Source organism: Entelurus aequoreus, linkage group LG09 (genome assembly GCF_033978785.1).
Source record: "Entelurus aequoreus isolate RoL-2023_Sb linkage group LG09, RoL_Eaeq_v1.1, whole genome shotgun sequence".
In the NCBI taxonomy this organism is placed as follows: Eukaryota; Metazoa; Chordata; class Actinopteri; order Syngnathiformes; family Syngnathidae; genus Entelurus; species Entelurus aequoreus.
In genome coordinates, this window is record NC_084739.1 from 17,565,297 (window position 1) to 17,582,648 (window position 17,352).

Here is a 17,352-nt window from a genome sequence, read left to right on the forward strand (position 1 = left end):
GTAAGGTGTGATTGTGCCGAATTATCGTGTGATTTATTTTACATTTTAATATGTTCGCGTTCTGTGGAGCTCTTTCGTGTACATAATAATAATAATAATAATAATAATGATAATAATAATAATGCTTGGGCTCATTTGTGGTGTACTGTAGTTGCGATATTTGAATGCAGTTCTCGCGATGCTTTGTCCACATAAGAAAGAACATGCGTGCACCTTTTCTTCTCTCTACTGCTGCCCCCTTTTACCTGAATTATTCATAATAATGGTGGCAGACGGCAATCCCATTAAAAAAAGTGTAAATATGCATATGCATGAGGGGCAAACTGACCATTCCATAGTGCACATACAGTATGGTTTTGTTGTTGATTATTATAATGCATTGTATGTAATTCCTGCAGTTACATTATAACAATAAGAGCAGCATTGGAGCAGCAACACATTTTTGTGTCGTCAGTTTGTCATTTTTCTTTGTTTGGGGTGAATTTTAACCTGCTAGTCTAGCTTGTACTGCATAATGGCATATTAGCCATTTTCCTAATTAATTTGGTTTAAGGATATATCCAAATGGCAATGTAATTCAAATTTATTCAGAAAATATTGATGTTTTTGTGATATTCCGGGGGGAAAACCACTGAAAATCAAATTTGTATCAGCCATGGTAAAGCAGTGTAATACATTGACCCAGTTTTCTGGTGTAATAGTCAGGAGAGATTATAATTCATGTGATCAATGTGGAGTCAAACTGCCCTTAAGACAAAGTGCTTATTATGAGTTTTTTTGTGTACTTATAATTAGAAACACTAGATGGCGACATTGTTCCATTTGGCCTTTATCAGAATCAGAATCATCCATCCATCCATTTTCTGCCGCTTGTCCCTTATGGGGTCGCGGGGGGTGCTGGAGCCTATCTCAGCTGCATTCGGGTGGAAGGTGGGGTACACCCTGGACCACCTCATCGCAGGGCCAACACAGATAGACAGACAACATTCACACTCACATTCACACACTAGGGCCCATTAGTGTTGCCAATCAACCTATCCCCAGGTGCATGTCTTTGGAGGTGGGAGGAAGCCAGAGTACCCGGAGGGAACCCATGCAGTCACGGGGAGAACATACAAACTGAAATACTTTATTAATCCCCGAGGGGAAATTAAGATTTTCAGCACAATCCCATTCAAGAGCAGACAAACATTACAGGAAGATAGAACAGGATCGCTGACGGGTCTGACAACTTCCGGTGCCCCTTACAAAAAAGGTGAGAAACAGGTAAACGTTGGAGGGGATGAGAAAAAAACTAATTCAGTCTAAACCTAGGCCCCTGGAGAGGGGGTCCAGACTGAGGCCAACGGGAAAAAAATCATAGCCATAGCACACATAAGCATTGTGTAAGAGGGAATTATCAAACATCAGAGAACACAAATGACATTAAAATACATTAAAAGAGCAGAGCTGATGCAACCAGACATTTCTACATACAGCTACAAAAGTAAAAACAACAACAACAACAAAAAAACCATATATACTTTGGTGGCCTCTGCGGTGTTCCACGCCATCGTCTGCAGGGGTGGGGGGAGCATGGCCAGAGACAGGAGCAAACCCAACAAAGCAACCAAGAGAGCCGACTCCACCCTCGGCCGCCCACCAACTCTCTGCCAGTGTCCAGTCCGCATGGATGAGCGAGGATGCGTCCAAGGAGACAGAGGCGTCTCATACCTGCTCATTCAGCCAAGACACCGTGAAGCCCGTCCGTCCCGGCGCTCAGCGCTAGCTTCGCAGCCCTGTCTCATTATCCGCATCTCCTCCAGTCTCTCCATACGGACTATGGTGTGGCAGAGACCCAGCAGCTGGTGTCCATGGCCAAAAGGCTACTGGGAGGCAGAACCAGAAATTCACAAAAAAGCACAGCAGAAGTCACGAAAGTGCCACCCCTTGTCGCACAGTCCCAAAGGGTCCCGAACCAAAAGGCAAAAAAAATATATATATAAACAAAAACAAAAAACATATGAAAACAAGAGGGAAACATCAGGAACACAAAAGGATGACACAAGAGCACAGAGCTCCTGCCAACAGCAGCCACTACAGCAGCGCCATCTTGGGGGGAGGGGGTGGAAATGACAGTGATACCTCAAAGTAGTACAAGTGAGAGCATTTCTTCAGCAGCATATACCCTAAATGTAACAATAACAATAGAACGCCTAATGTTGAAGAAAATTCACAATTTATCAAAAAATGTTCACCATAGAAAACTGGCTGACTTTCATCATGTAGTTGACTTTAGCAATAATGTAATAAGCATCCTGGACAGTTGTCTTTCCAACATCAGAAAAGGTTTTCCTTTACAGGTTTTTTGTTACATACCTACCCTGACAGAAACAAGTTATTGAATCAACATTGAGATTAGGTCAGATATCAATGCAGAGATCAACATTGATGTCTGACATTAGGGCTGGGTGGTATACCGGTACAGTTAATATATTTATATATTTTAGAAAGCGATATATATTTGAAAAACTCAAACTCAACTCAACTCAACTCAACTATATAGCTATACAGGTATCTTCTGATGTAACTTTATCGTGCGGAATTCTGTATCCCTGAAATATTTTGTATCCCGTACCGCGGGAGCGCGCATTGGGGCGGAGCTCTGTGCCTTGTTCAGACAGCTGCAGCAATTCCGTGTTTTTAGCGATGTCAATGATTATAAATATTATTTATCCCCTACTAACTTTTTTTGTGATTAATAACATGAGTCCAAATTCCCAAGTTTTGTTGTTGATAATGCTAATTATCTAAAAAAGAAAACACATGTTAGTACATCAATAGGGGACGGCGTGGTGAAGTTGGGAGAGTGGCCGTGTCAGCAATCTGAGGGTTACTGGTTCAATCCCCACCTTCTACCATCCTAGTCACGTCCGTTGTGTCCTTGAGCAAGACACTTCACCCTTGCTCCTGATGGGTCCTGGTTAGCGCCTTGCATGGCAGCTCCCGCCATCAATGTGTGAATGTGTGTGTGAATGGGTGAATGTGGAAATAGTGTCAAAGCGCTTTGAGTTCCTTAAAAAAAGGTAGAAAAGCGCTATACAAGTACAACCCATTTACCATTTATCAATTGAGGAAAATAGAAGGGGGGACACATATTATTGCAGCACAGAAATATGCTGAAATATTCTGTATCCCCTACTAACTTTTTTGTCATTATTAAAATGAGTCTAAATTCACAAGTGTTGTACAATGCCAAGTCTGTACATATAATCCACATAATGTTAGTACATAGCTTGAGGAAAATAAACATAAGTGGGACACACATTCTGGCATAAAATATGTGTTTTAACATGGAATCGAGGCTACTCTGTACCGTTTGTTCCCATTATATTGGTGTTATTGTATAATGTATCAGAAGATGAAATAAATAAGAAACCAAATTACAGGATGTTATTAATGTAATTTGCAGAAAATAGCGGGCTGACCAACCTCTCTGCAGCATGACACCGTATACAATAGAGAAGCTTGTGCAGCGATGTGAATACAAGTACAACACGTAATGTACGGATGATCAAAAGTTTTTCTTCGGGTACGAATGTCACATAAATGGTAAAAGGGTTATACTTATATAGCGCTTTTCTACCTTCAAGGTACTCAAAGCGCTTTGACACTATTTCCACATTCACCCATTCACACACTGATGGCACAGTCAGCATCTCTGCTTCAGTAAACAATGACAGTGATGACGACACTGTCAGCGATGCGAGCGACACTTGCTAACTTGTCAGCCACTTCTCCAAGAGACTCCTTTTGAACACTCCTCGCACAGTAATACTTCAAAAAGCACATATTCGCCCCGTTTGTTGACCTGCAAAGTATGTTTTTGGGGTGGAGAAGTCTGGTCGGGTGCTGGTTAGCTTCAAGCTAACAGCTAGCCTGTCTCCATCCTCGAACGAAAAACGAAAAGTGAAGTTTCCATGGACTCACAAAGACTATAACAACTCATTTACTGGAGACATGGCACAAGATGAAGTTAAAAAGGTTGACTTTACACTCACCTTAGTGTTTACCATGAAGTCTAAAACGGTAAAGTTGTCCAAATGCAAACTGAGGCAGTATTTGTCATTGATAAAAGTTTCGACGAATCACAATTTACGATCAATAAAAATGCAACAAACAAACGGCAAATATAAAAAACACCGGCGGAAAGCGATATTCGATCAAATAAAATAAAAAAAGCAAACCGGGCAGTAAAAAAAAACACAAAAAAAACGTGTGCTTCTGGAATTGCGCTTCCTTTCTGATTTTGCGTAAAAAGACACAAAAAGTGCGTTAACGCCAACAGTCATATATATATTAGGGGTGTAACGGTACACAAAAATTTCGGTTCGGTACGTACCTCGGTTTAGAGGTCACGGTTCGGTTCATTTTCGGTACAGTAAGAAAACAACAAAATATAAATTTTTTGGTTATTTATTTACCAAATTTGCAAAATCTTCCACCAGAAATATTTTTCTTAGTGGAATATTTGATGTGAAGTAATGGGAACCTTGGATAGGTTAATAATTCATAATAACATTGATTTTGATTCAATATTATGTTTTGAGCAATGACAGTTTGAAAGAAAAAAAAAAACAGCTTTGTTTTATTAGTCAACATTGCAACTTTTTCTAAATTACATTTAACCTTTAAGCTTTTTTATTTCACTTTTGTTATGTTTTTGTTTATTTTAATAGTATTTTTAGAATGTGCCGTGGGCCTTTAAAACATTAGCTGTGGGCTGCAAATGGCCTCCGGGGCACACTCTTGACACCCCTTCTATAGATAATAAAAAATTAAATATGATAAATCTATGGATAAAAAGCAGACGCATGCACGTTTATCATAACTCTCTCGCTCTCTCTGTCCCTCCCCCTCCCTCACGAATGCTGCTGCGCGTGCAATTTGTGAGAGGAGGACGTGTGGTCAGGACCTAGCCCGGTCGAGGTTTCACCGGACATGTCCTCTTTTGCTAGCATGCTAGCAGCTAACGGGCTAGGTGATAGACGTCCTCTTTTCACCGGACATGTCCTCTTTTGCGGAGCTGTCAGGGCGGAGATTCTTGAATGCCTCAAATGTCCGGCATTTTGAGTGTTGTTTACACAACGTGCAGTACGGTACTTAATATGTCTGTGTGGAAACTCGTTCGGTACACCTCCGCACCAAACCGGAAACCCCGTACCGAAACGGTCCGATAAAATAAAAATTTCGGTTCGGTACGTACCTCGGTTTAGAGGTCACGGTTCGGTTCATTTTCGGTACAGTAAGAAAACAACAAAATATAAATTTTTTGGTTGTTTATTTACCAAATTTGTAAACCATGGCTTTATCCTTTTAACTTTGGGAACACTATAATAATTCTGCCCCAAAATACAAATAGCTCTGTGTGTGATGGATGTGAGCCACCACTAGGCTGATCAGTGCAACAGCAGGCAGTCATGAATGCTAAGAATAATAATATAACATACATATACACACAGGGTTCATTGCTAGGGTTAATGTGGTCAACATATATAAAATAAAAACTAAATAAGATAAGGCTCAGAATGGTTTCTTAACAAAACCTTTCTACATATAAAGTGCTTTTTTTGATTGATTGATTGATTGATTGATTGATTGAGACTTTTATTAGTAGATTTTCTTCTACATATAAAAAGTGCAAAATTAAACAGTTTCAAGTCAACTCAGCCTCAGATTAACTTTTCTTTTCCCTCCCCAGCCTGGCTAACTTGGCAGTAAGAGGATATATGGTCTTATTGTTCTTCCACCATAGAAGTGGGTCAAAATCTAGTTTTTAATGCAATATGGACTTAAATCTGTTGCTAGAAAAACATTTGTTATTGCTTTAGCCCTGCCTGACTCGCCGAGGAGAGGCTGCTTGAATGCGGTGATGACGCTTCAAATGGGTTAGCATGTTTGACGTGTTGTCAGAAGCAGCTGCTGAACAATGTCGGCAAACCTCCGTCCTCCATTGTTGTATCGAGCAGCCAAAGTGTTCCCAAACGAGGCAGGAGGATCTTCCAGCTCTGGCTTTTACATGTTGTCCTAGCCCGGGCGCTGCTAGCATTCTGTGTATTGTGCCTCAGTGTGCATTGTTTACACAACGTGTAGTACGCTACTTAATATGTCCGTGTGGAAACACGTTCGGTACACCTCCGAACCAAACCGAAACCCCCTTATCGAAACGGTTCAATACAAATACACGTACCGTTACACCCCTAATATATATATATATATATATATATATATATATATATATATATATATATATATATATATATATATATATATATATATATATATATATATATATATATATATATATATATATAAACATAGTTGATGCAAGGGTAGATCTTGCTTTGGTTTTTGACAATTTATTCTGACAATATGCTGCGGCCAACAAAACGCAAGCTGTGTGCCCTCAATGGCCCCGGGGCCGCATTTTGGCCACCCCTGCTCTCTGCCATCATTGGTACACTACCATTCTGTGGTGACTTCACACACAAAACAACAAAAAAAGACAAATAAAAAGACAAAAAGCATAAGACAATTGGAGTTAATATTTAGATGCTCAGAAAAAGAAAAAAAAAACTCTACAAAATTCTCTTATTACCTCTATTAACTGTACATAAACGTGTTAGGTAACATTTGAACATTCCAAACTGTTTTACACTCATAAAGAGAAGTTAGCTACTCCATTATAAAACAAAATCAAAGTGAAATGAAGTCAAGATACTCATGCTTTGATGAGGACTGACTGTAATGTAGTGTGTGTAAAATATGTATTTATATTAGCATTTGCTTGGTAAAACATATTTATCTTTGCGAGCTTATTGCTCATATTGATATAGGGCTGCACGATTCTGCCATAAATGCAATAGGTTGCCATTTGCGCTTGATCGGGCACTTATTAAAAAAAAAAAAATAATCCACCAAGTTAAAAAAAAAAAAGGAATGTTTGCTTATACAAGGACAAGCAGGCATGTAATAAAGACAAGTCAAAATATAGTCAATTAATAAATCTGCCATCAGCGGGGTGAATCTGTTAATCACAAAAAAAAGATCTCTTTAATCATTTATATATACGCAGATTAATCACATATAGACCTGCTCAGTGGCCTTGTGGTTAGAGTGTCCGCCCTGAGACTGGAAGGTTGTGAGTTCAAACCCCGGCCGAGTCATACCAAAGACTATAAAAATGGGACCCATTACCTCCCTGCTTGGCACTCAGCATCAAGGGTTGGAATTGGGGGTTAAATCACCAAAAATGATTCCCGAGCGTGGCCACCACTGCTGCTCACTGCTCTCCTCACCTCCCAGGCAGTGGAAAAAGGGTCAAATGCAGAGGGTGATTTCACCACACCTAGTGTGTGTGACCATCAGTGGTACTTTTTAATACAGTATGCCTCTTTACGTTAACCGTGGATGGTTAGCTGAAAGGCGACGCAGGTTGTTATACAGTCAGTAATTAGGTCAGTGCAAAGATGAATGAGGGAACTCCCAGGTGTTCTTGCTGCCATATTTCACTTCAAAATACACCCTGACTGGACTTTAGTGAAGCACTTTGTGTCTACCTTGTGTATGAAAAGTGCTATACAAATAAAGTTGCCTTGCCTTGCCTTGCCTTGCCTTGCCTTGCCTAGATATAACTGTTAGCAGGTTTTGAGCAAATAAATGACACACATTCAAGTAAAACATTTTAAAAAATGCTCCTGTTTGACATACTGATTATAACATTGTATTTGTGTCCAAATATTGTTTTTTGGTTTTTTTCAAATTCAATTTATATTATGCAAGCAAGTAATAACCTGTGATTAGTCATAATGTGATTGTTCGGTTTTAAAAGATGTAATCATTTCAGAACACTATTTTTTTAATGCAGCCTTATACTAAACTGAGAAGTAAGTTTCCATTTCATGTTCTATGGTTATCATCACAATGTTCCTCTTGTCCTCACTGGTACCATTCTGTGATGCCATCACAAATTAAACAAAAAAGAAAAATTATGTTTTGCATGTTCTCGTACTCATGATGAAGTGTGAAATATTTTTCAAGAAAATGTAGAAAAAACCCTCAACTTGTAGGACTTTTTTTTTTTTAAATTTTTATTTTATTTTATTTTTTATTAATCAATTCAACAAAACAATACACAGCAATACCATAATAATGCAATCCAATTCCAAAACCAAACCTGACCCAGGTACATTGAGAATAGCAATAAACAGAGCAATTGAGAGGACACACAAACATGACACAGAACAATCTAAAAGTAGTGAAACAAAAATTAATATTATCAACAACAGTATCAATATTAGTAACAATTTCAACATAGCAGTGATTAAAAATCCCTAATTGACATTATCATTAGACATTTATAAAAAAAAAAAAAGAACAATAGTGTCACAGTGGCTTACACTTGCATCGCATCTCATAAGCTTGACAACACACTGTGTCCAATATTTTCACAAAGATAGAATAAGTCATATTTTTGGTTCATTTAATAGTTAAAACATATTTAAATAATGGATCCCATATTCCAATATATGGCTCATTATTATCTAAACCAAATGCATTTTTTTCTACTGATATCATCTCCATAGCTTGTGTATACCAGTCAGTATGTGTTAGACTATCAACATACAGTATACATTTTTTAAATATTACCCTTTTTGTTATTATGCATATTGAAATAAATGCATTTTTACTCTTTGTTGACACGTTACTAAATTGATGGAGATCCCCAAGAATACAAGTTTGCAGTGTCATTGGGATGTTTATATTAAGGAATGTGATTGCTTCTTTTGTTGTTTTCAACCATAACTCTTTTATTCTCTGACATTCCTACAATAAATGAACAAGAGTTGCCTCGGCTGCCCGACACTTCATACATAACTTGCTATCTACTACACCGATTTTAAACAGCTGAGAAGATGTAAAATACAATCTATTCAAGATCTTAAATTGAGTCAACTTGTAGGACTTTTGAGACCTGACTTAGTCGCTATAAAACTGTCAAAGATAAACATCTGGCTGTTTCAACTACAGGTCCAAAGTCCCCAAGTTCTGCAACACCTTTAACAAAAAAACCTTGTTGACCAGCTGACTTTCACTTTCCGTTTACTACCACCATGTGCTCTTGGCAATGGCTGGAGACAGTTTCGCAACATCTCTGCATATCACAGCGATCAGTTTGCACATGGAAAATAAGGCAGGTTACAACACGGATTTTAATTCTTCACTTTCCTTTAGGAGGATTATAGCAAAAATGAATAAGTGTTTGCCTTTACAAGAATGTTAGTTGCAGTAACTAACAACTCACTAGCAACTTCAACCCTAAACTAACACCCTCCCTTCCACATTCTACCTTCTCGGATTGTAAATAATCAAATGTAAATAATCAAATGTAGATACTTCTTCTTATGCTTTCTGATCTCTCTCTCTATGTCCACTACTTGCTGTACATATCCTACCAAGTCAGTCCTACACGGTTCCAATGTCCATTTCTCTGATAATGCAATTGTTGATGACTGAAGTGTTGATATCAACCCCCCCCCTCCACATCCCACACCCCAGATTGTAAATAATGTAAATAATTCAATATATATACTCTGATGATTATCTTGTGTGATGACTGTATTATGATGATAGTATATATTTGTATCATGAATCAATTTAAGTGGTCCCCGACTTAAACAAGTTGGAAAACTTATTCGGGTGTTACCATTTAGTGGTCAATTGTACGGAATATGTACTGCACTGTGTAATTACTAATAAAAGTTTCAATCAACTAATCAATCAATTCTTCACTCGAACGTTATCTATAAAAACTGTAACATGATCTGATGACATGATTTGTAAACACAATAAGGTGTCATGCCATGGAGAACTTTCAACCCTCAATGGAATCTATGTCACTTCCAGATGATTAAAAGCGTTCCCCTGCCAGTAACTCACATCCTGTGGTTTATTAACTAAAGCTGAGGTCATGTGACCTCTCTCCCTGCCGAGGAAGAATTACTCCCATGCCATCATTCAGGTTTAAAGCAATTACATCTCAATAAATGACACTCAAACACACTCTGAAAGTTGTTTATTAAAAAAAAGTCTAAATTGTTGATTCCAAAATAAATAACTTGCAGTGTTTCATGTGCATACAGACGTCTAAACACATATTGGCGGTTTAAAGATAGACTAGTTAACATGTAGCCTCCAGGGCTTTTTAACAACATATGCGCATATAAATAAAACCCGGTGAAGCTAAAAAAATACAAAAACATAATTATTTCAAGCCCAAACAGCAGAATCTTAGGAAAAGTGACACTTGATGTAAAAGTGTCATCCTCTTCTTTATGATTGGGTCCTGATCTCAAAGTCCAAAAACAAAACACTCCTTTCCAGGACGGTGGCTTTGTGTCACTACTGACGTTTAATTGAAAGTCTCCCGCGGTGTCGAGAGTGCTGGCGCTGACCTCTCCTCCTTCTCCTCCTCCTCAAACAATTTTTCACGTTACGACCCAAAGAGTTTGACCTAGGAAAAAGACATAAACAGCTTGTTTTTCAAAATGTCCTCTTATGTGTGTAGTTAACGACTATAACCTATGGCTTAAGTACACTGACACCGAGACTATTACTTTGTAAAATGCCACATGTTATCTACTGCATTTACAAAACATTTTTGACCTTTGACCTTATGCAGTGCAAGTAATGCATATGTGTTATTATGCATAGAGGTCAACATTCATTTCTAACCTATATTGAAGGATTAATGTGGGGGTTGACTGAGTCCAGGCTTATAAAAGCCTTTTTAGGACACTATAAATGTCCTTGTGTGTATATGCCTTAAGTTGTAGTTGTATTGTGTACACATACACATAATTAAGCCCAACATGAATCATACCATGAACAAATTTTGAGTAGAAGCTTGTATTTATTTGTTTATTTATTATGTCTGAGAAGTAAATTACATTTGTTGTAGATATTCCTGATTTTATTAGAAATGTTTTAGAGGAAACTCAATATTTTGCACTGTTCTATGATCCTGGTAAATTTTATTATCTAGAGTAGAGGTTTAAACAGATTACGTAACCAATACATAATAATAAATGCGGACCACCTGCTTTCCAAATATGCATAAAACGGGTAGGTAGAGAGTTTCTACAGATAGATAGCTTTATCATCACTGTATCGTGAACTCTTAGCATATTAACAATTATGCTAAAATTTGATAAAGAATGACAAAGTACAGACCGCATTGGAGTGTATTGTAGTCCAGAAGTGGTCTGCAGACTGCATGCACTTTGAGAAACCGTTCGCACATTCCGATAAACTATACATTTTGAACATTGCCTATGCTTTTATTGATACATATTATGTTGATGATTCCAGACGTGGGACTTTTAAAAATAAGTGAGATTATTTTAAATATATTTTTACATATTATTTTTACACTCTTTTGCCATTTCCAGCTATCATTGTGGTGCTTATCTGTATGTCATCTTACCTCTTCCAGCATTTTATCAACTGTTTCCCCATTGGTGCATCTGGACTCAGACACACGGGCTCATTGTTGTTCTTCAGTGTCACTCTGTAAAACACATACAAGCGCACGTGTTAGATCACCGAGGGTGTGTGTGTGTGTGTGTGTGTGTGTGTGTGTGTGTGTGTGTGTGTGTGTTTGAGCAGATACTCACATAACAGTGACCTTATGACAGTTAGGGCTCTTGGGATACACGTTGAGCTCCTTCAGTCTGCCCCGCACCGCCGCTTGCGTCTCAGGACACAAACATCTTCCCGGAACAAACGTGCTGTCTGCACAAACACAATAACGAGATTACGGGTTCACTATCTGCCGAGTAACACAGATTAAAGTCACACATGCACAGACAAATATAAACAGCTATACAGTGCAAACACACAAGCTGTTCTCACCTGTGTTCAGCACACAGCAAGCTGCCAGTAAGATGAGCCTGCAAACAACCTGAGGATTGAACTTCATGCTTGAATACTGACAGAGCTTGGACAATGAGCTCTTAAACCCCACGCCGCTCTTTATACCCTCGTGCTCCTCCCCCGCACTCGCAGAGCCGGGCTTTCCACACCCGGAAATTCCCTGGAGCACTTTCCTTCTTCGGATGCTGCAGAGAGGTGCAACATCATTACTGTAAAACATAACCAATCGATAAAGAAGCTAATCTGCTGTATAACTACCTATAGCCGAGGTAAATTTCCCTGAATACCCCTCAGGTCTCCTAAAAGCATGTTGGATCAGCCGAAGCCAGCACTGAACTTTTAACCACAAATCCAAAAAGTATGTATGTATGAGGCAAAAACCACAGAGTGCATCACCAGAAGATGACCATAACCACAGTGAAGCATCAGAACTTCTGGCTGGAGAGGAATTTCACGTTTCAGCATGAGTTGAAAAATACAGGGGAACCTCCAGAGTGTATGGACCCAAATGCCAAACAATTTGGAGTTTCTCGGGGGGAAAAAACAAACTTGGAAGTTCAAAACATCCTTTTTGCATGACATCACACGAGACGTCTGCAACTCTTGTGAGACGTCAGCCTCAGTGAGCATCTAAATGCAAATGTGTTTGCAAAATGTGTGATGATAAACATAGACCCAGAAATGGAAATTTAAATGGAACTGCACTTTATTGGGAATATTGCCTGTCATTCACAATTTTATGTAGACAAGCACACATATGTTTTTCTTTTTTTATGCATTGAACAAGCAGCTCTATTCTGCCTTTAATCACCTTAAAAACACCTAAACACCTCCATTAAGGTTTTATATACATCATCTCGATGTTCACTTTTTCCTTCAACAACATCCCTGATTACTATACTCACTGCAGACAATGTCTGCTGTCATTTGGATGCCGACTGATAAGATGTTCATATATTCCCGTTTAGTTAAAGAATGACTCATAATCATCGCAAAGAAAAAAAAGGGGTTGGAACCAAGTTTCTTTTTGTGCTTTTCTCGACATTTTCAGGTCTAAATTGAATGCCAAAGTTGACAAACTTTTCGGATTACACTACCGTTCAAAAGTTTGGGGTCACCCAAACAATTTTGTGGAATAGCCTTCATTTCTAAGAACAAGAATAGACTGTCGAGTTTCAGATGAAAGTTCTCTTTTTCTGGCCATTTTGAGCGTTTAATTGACCCCACAAATGTGATGCTCCAGAAACTCAATCTGCTCAAAGGAAGGTCAGTTTTGTAGCTTCTGTAACGAGCTAAACTGTTTTCAGATGTGTGAACATGATGCACAAGTGTTTTCTAATCATCAATTAGCCTTCTGAGCCAATGAGCAAACACATTGTACCATTAGAACACTGGAGTGATAGTTGCTGGAAATGGGCCCCTATACACCTATGTAGATATTGCACCAAAAACCAGACATTTGCAGCTAGAATAGACATTTATCACATTAGCAATGTATAGAGTGTATTTCTTTAAAGTTAAGACTAGTTTAAAGTTATCTTCATTGAAAAGTACAGTGCTTTTCCTTCAAAAATAAGGACATTTCAATGTGACCCCAAACTTTTGAACGGTAGTGTATGTCATCATCCTTCTGCTATCAAGGTGAGAGACATTATTAATGATCTAGAACAGGGGTCCCAAAACTGCGGCCCGCCAGCGTCCAAAATCCGCCCCGAGGGAAGTCTGAAGTTATTTTTATTTGTCCAACCGCTTCTATGTTAGCTACCTTTCTTTGTTTATAATGTCTATTTTCTGTTGGATCTACTCTCTATTTTTTTGCTGCCCTTTTTTTTTTACATACTGTAATACTGTACTTCAGGGGTGTCCAACTCATTTGAGCTCAGCGCATGGAGGGAAATCTGCGCACATGTGCGCCAGACTATTAAAATCATGGCATTAAAACTAAAAAATAAAGACAATTTCAGATTGTTTTCTTTGCCTTACTTTGGCCAAAAATAAAAGAAACACATTCTGAAAATATTACAATAAAAGTATAGAAAAAATACCCGGCAGCGGTAAAGTTTAGATCAGGGGTCCCCAAACTACGAATACGACCCGCCAGCGTCCAAAATCTGGCCCACGGGAAGTCTCAAGTTTTTTGTTTTAATTTGTCCTTTCTAATATATTTTCTACCGCTTGTTACTCTCGGGGTCTCCTAGCCGCTCAGGCATATCATATTGTCTAAAATGCATTTTCCCATCGATAACGTGACATCATCGCGCTCACGCCGGCAATTGCGCACTCTTTTAGTCAATTAGTGCACAGGGAATATATATATGTATATATATATATATATATATATATATATATATATATATATATATATATATATATATATATATATATATATATATATATACATATATATACATACACACACACACACACACACAGCCCGGGCCCCGGCCAAATTTGTTTTAAACCAATGCGGCCCCCGAGTCAAAGACTTTGGGGACCCCTGATCTAGAATAGACTTTTACGAGCTACGAGGCAAGAAAGCAGTTCATCACCTCATGACATCAATAGCAGCACAAGCTTGATAGCTCTCTCTGATTCCGGCGCCGCTATAAATAGTTTGTCTGCGTTAGCGCTTATAATAACAATATCACTAATACTTGGTTAATATTCAGGTCAGAAAATTTAAATAGAGTATTGTTGGTGGTTTTTGGATACTGGAGGACATGCCTGTGACTCCATTGGCTGACTTTTTTTTACGTTTATAGGTTGCCTTAAAAAAACACATCTGTCTTCTTGTCTCTCATAATGTAAAGGGGCTTTGCCTGGGGGAGGGATTTGGCACTTAAATAAGACCGCCCACAAAACAGGAAATTCTGAAGAGAGCTGCTTGAAGATGGTCTGTGAAACAAACTCTATGCATGATTTTGACCAAAGTGCCACCGTTACATGTTATGTAGACCAGTGGTCCCCAACTACCAGTCTGGTAACCGGTACGTGTCTGTGACATATTTGCTACCGGGCCACACACAAACAATAATTAATTTATAAACTACGGCATTTTCTCAGACTTAAGTTTCGCATGTGCCACTAAACACACCAATAAGCTTGTTAACAGATGTATATTACAACTCCTTTATTATAGTACATGGGACACAGCACATTAATGGAAATATAAAATATTAATGTGCCAGATTGTAGCCAAAGGCTAATTTTTCTCCGTTTTTATCTGCCACACGTAGAAAGCCGGTCCGTGAAAGTAATGCATACATTGGACCGGTCCCTGGTGGAAAACAGGTTGTGGAACCCTGATGTAGACCACAAGAAAGTGTTTTAGATGTTGAAAACAAATCATAATCTGACCCCCTTAAAATGGGTCTGATTTAATTATTCAAATATATGCAAAAAATAGTTGTATCTTAGTTTACCAAGCATATGACACCATAAATTAATCCTGTATATATGCAAATTAATCATGAAATGTATTTTGACCGCACATTCTCCTTTACCTTTACCATGGATGGTTACCGCCGGTTACTGTGACTCCGTCTAGTCTACTCTCTAGCAAATTACACCTCAAAATACACCCTGACTGGACTTTAGATAAAACTGTTACCAAGTTTCGAGCAAATAAATGACATGCATTAGGGGTGTAACGATTGATCGATACATTAATAGATTGATTTATATTCCGAAATTTCAAGTATATCAATCTGTGCTCAGCAAGTTTGTTAGCAAGGAAATACTTTTTTAATTGATATTACAAAAAGGAAAACATTGAATTTAGGAACAGAATACTTTATATGAAGTTTAGCACTTTTTAAAAATAAGGACGTTATTTTCCCCCGTCTCTGACGTCATTAAAACAAAAATGGCGGATAGCTACGGTGGTCGAGAAAGGTCAATAGAAACGCAAACGCCACAAGACAATATCATTAATTACTAGAGATGTCCGATAATATCGGACTGCCGATATTATCGGCCGATAAATGCTTTAAAATGTAATATCGGAAATTATCTGTATCGGTTTCAAAAAGTAAAATTTATGACTCTTTAAAACGTCGCTGTACGTAGTGGTACAGGGACGTAGGGATAGGTACAGAGCGCCAATAAACCTTAGAGGCATTGCCTTTGCGTGCCGGCCCAATCACATAATATCTATGGCTTTTCACACACACAAGTGAATGCAAGGCATACTTGGTCAACAGCCATACAGGTCACACTGAGGGTTGCCGTACAAACAACTTTAACACTGTTACAAATATGCGCCACACTGTGAACCCACACCAAATAATAATGACAAACACATTTCGGGAGAACATCCGCACTGTAACACGACATAAACACAACAGAACAAATGCCCAGCACCCCTTGCAGCACTAACTCTTCCAGGACGCTACAATATACACCCCCCGCTACCCCTTACCCCCCTCCCCCCACCTCAACCCCGCCCCCACCCACCTCAAGCTCCTCATGCTCTCTCAGGGAGAGCATGTCCCAAATTCCAAGCTGCTGTTTTGAGGCATGTTAAAAAAAAAACACTTTGTGTCTTCAATAATAAATATGGCAGTGCCATGTTGGCATTTTTTTCCATAACTTGAGTTGATTTATTTTGGAAAACCTTGTTACATTGTTAAATGCATCCAGCGGGGCATCACAACAAAATTAGGCATAATAATGTGTTAATTCCATGACTGTATATATCGCTATCGGTTAATATCGGAATCAGTAATTAAGAGTTGGACAATATTGGATATCGGCAAAAAAGCCATTATCTCTATTAATTACACCGGAAAACTTTCAGCTACAACACGATTGCAAAACCCACAACAAATACAAACAAAACAACACAATAATATAAAGCCATAACTTAACTTTTAGGCACAAAAGACGCGACCGACAAAACGGACAGCGGAGCAAGTTATGGAGACGCAGCAATTTCCAGAACACAAAATGAAGCTTCAACTACTAACAGCCAGGGAAAAGTTATTTGATGAGAAATAAATAAAAAGAAGAGATGGATAAAGACGGCAATGGATGAGGGGACCTACAAAAGTACATGCTTCTGCACACCTGGGACGCTGTCGGTCATCGGCGACGCCAGGGCGTAGAGCAGATACTGTATGGCCGGGTAGGGGAACTTTATTTAGCAGGTAAATGTACTCAAAAAATGTTGGTTACTGTACTTTTATTGAAAATTGCTTGAATATTGAAAATGAGAACATAAAGTATTTACTCTCGTTAATTTAACCTAAAGTGTTGGTTGCACCTTATTCAAATACAATGTAAATGTATTGGCCATTAATTGTTGTTTACTTGTTTGTGTGTATCCATAATGTATTTATATCTAATTCCCTTACGAGAAATGACCGGAATATAGGAAAC

At 38.5% G+C, this 17,352-nt stretch overlaps 2 protein-coding genes across 3 annotated transcripts in view; one reads left to right on the plus strand and one right to left on the minus strand.

Moving 5' to 3' along the window:
* rassf4a (Ras association domain family member 4a) overlaps nt 1-17,352 on the plus strand; it is a 62,729-nt gene that overhangs the window by 282 nt on the left and 45,095 nt on the right. Inside the window, exon 1 of one of the 2 annotated variants that reach the window (XM_062058228.1) lies at nt 5,874-5,927. The exons of the other annotated variant lie outside the window; for it this stretch is intronic. The gene's annotated coding sequence lies outside the window, so the exon portion shown is untranslated. Of the gene's footprint in view, nt 1-5,873; nt 5,928-17,352 lie in introns of those variants that run through there. 2 annotated transcript variants of the gene reach the window in all.
* Nucleotides 10,100-12,033, minus strand: LOC133656789 (C-X-C motif chemokine 11-like). Its single transcript, XM_062057631.1, has 4 exons — nt 11,953-12,033; nt 11,715-11,832; nt 11,525-11,608; nt 10,100-10,552 (listed from the first exon to the last, which is right to left on the minus strand). Exons 1-4 carry the CDS (start codon nt 12,017-12,019, stop codon nt 10,441-10,443), a joined length of 381 nt encoding a protein of 126 aa, XP_061913615.1. The 5' UTR covers nt 12,020-12,033; the 3' UTR covers nt 10,100-10,440.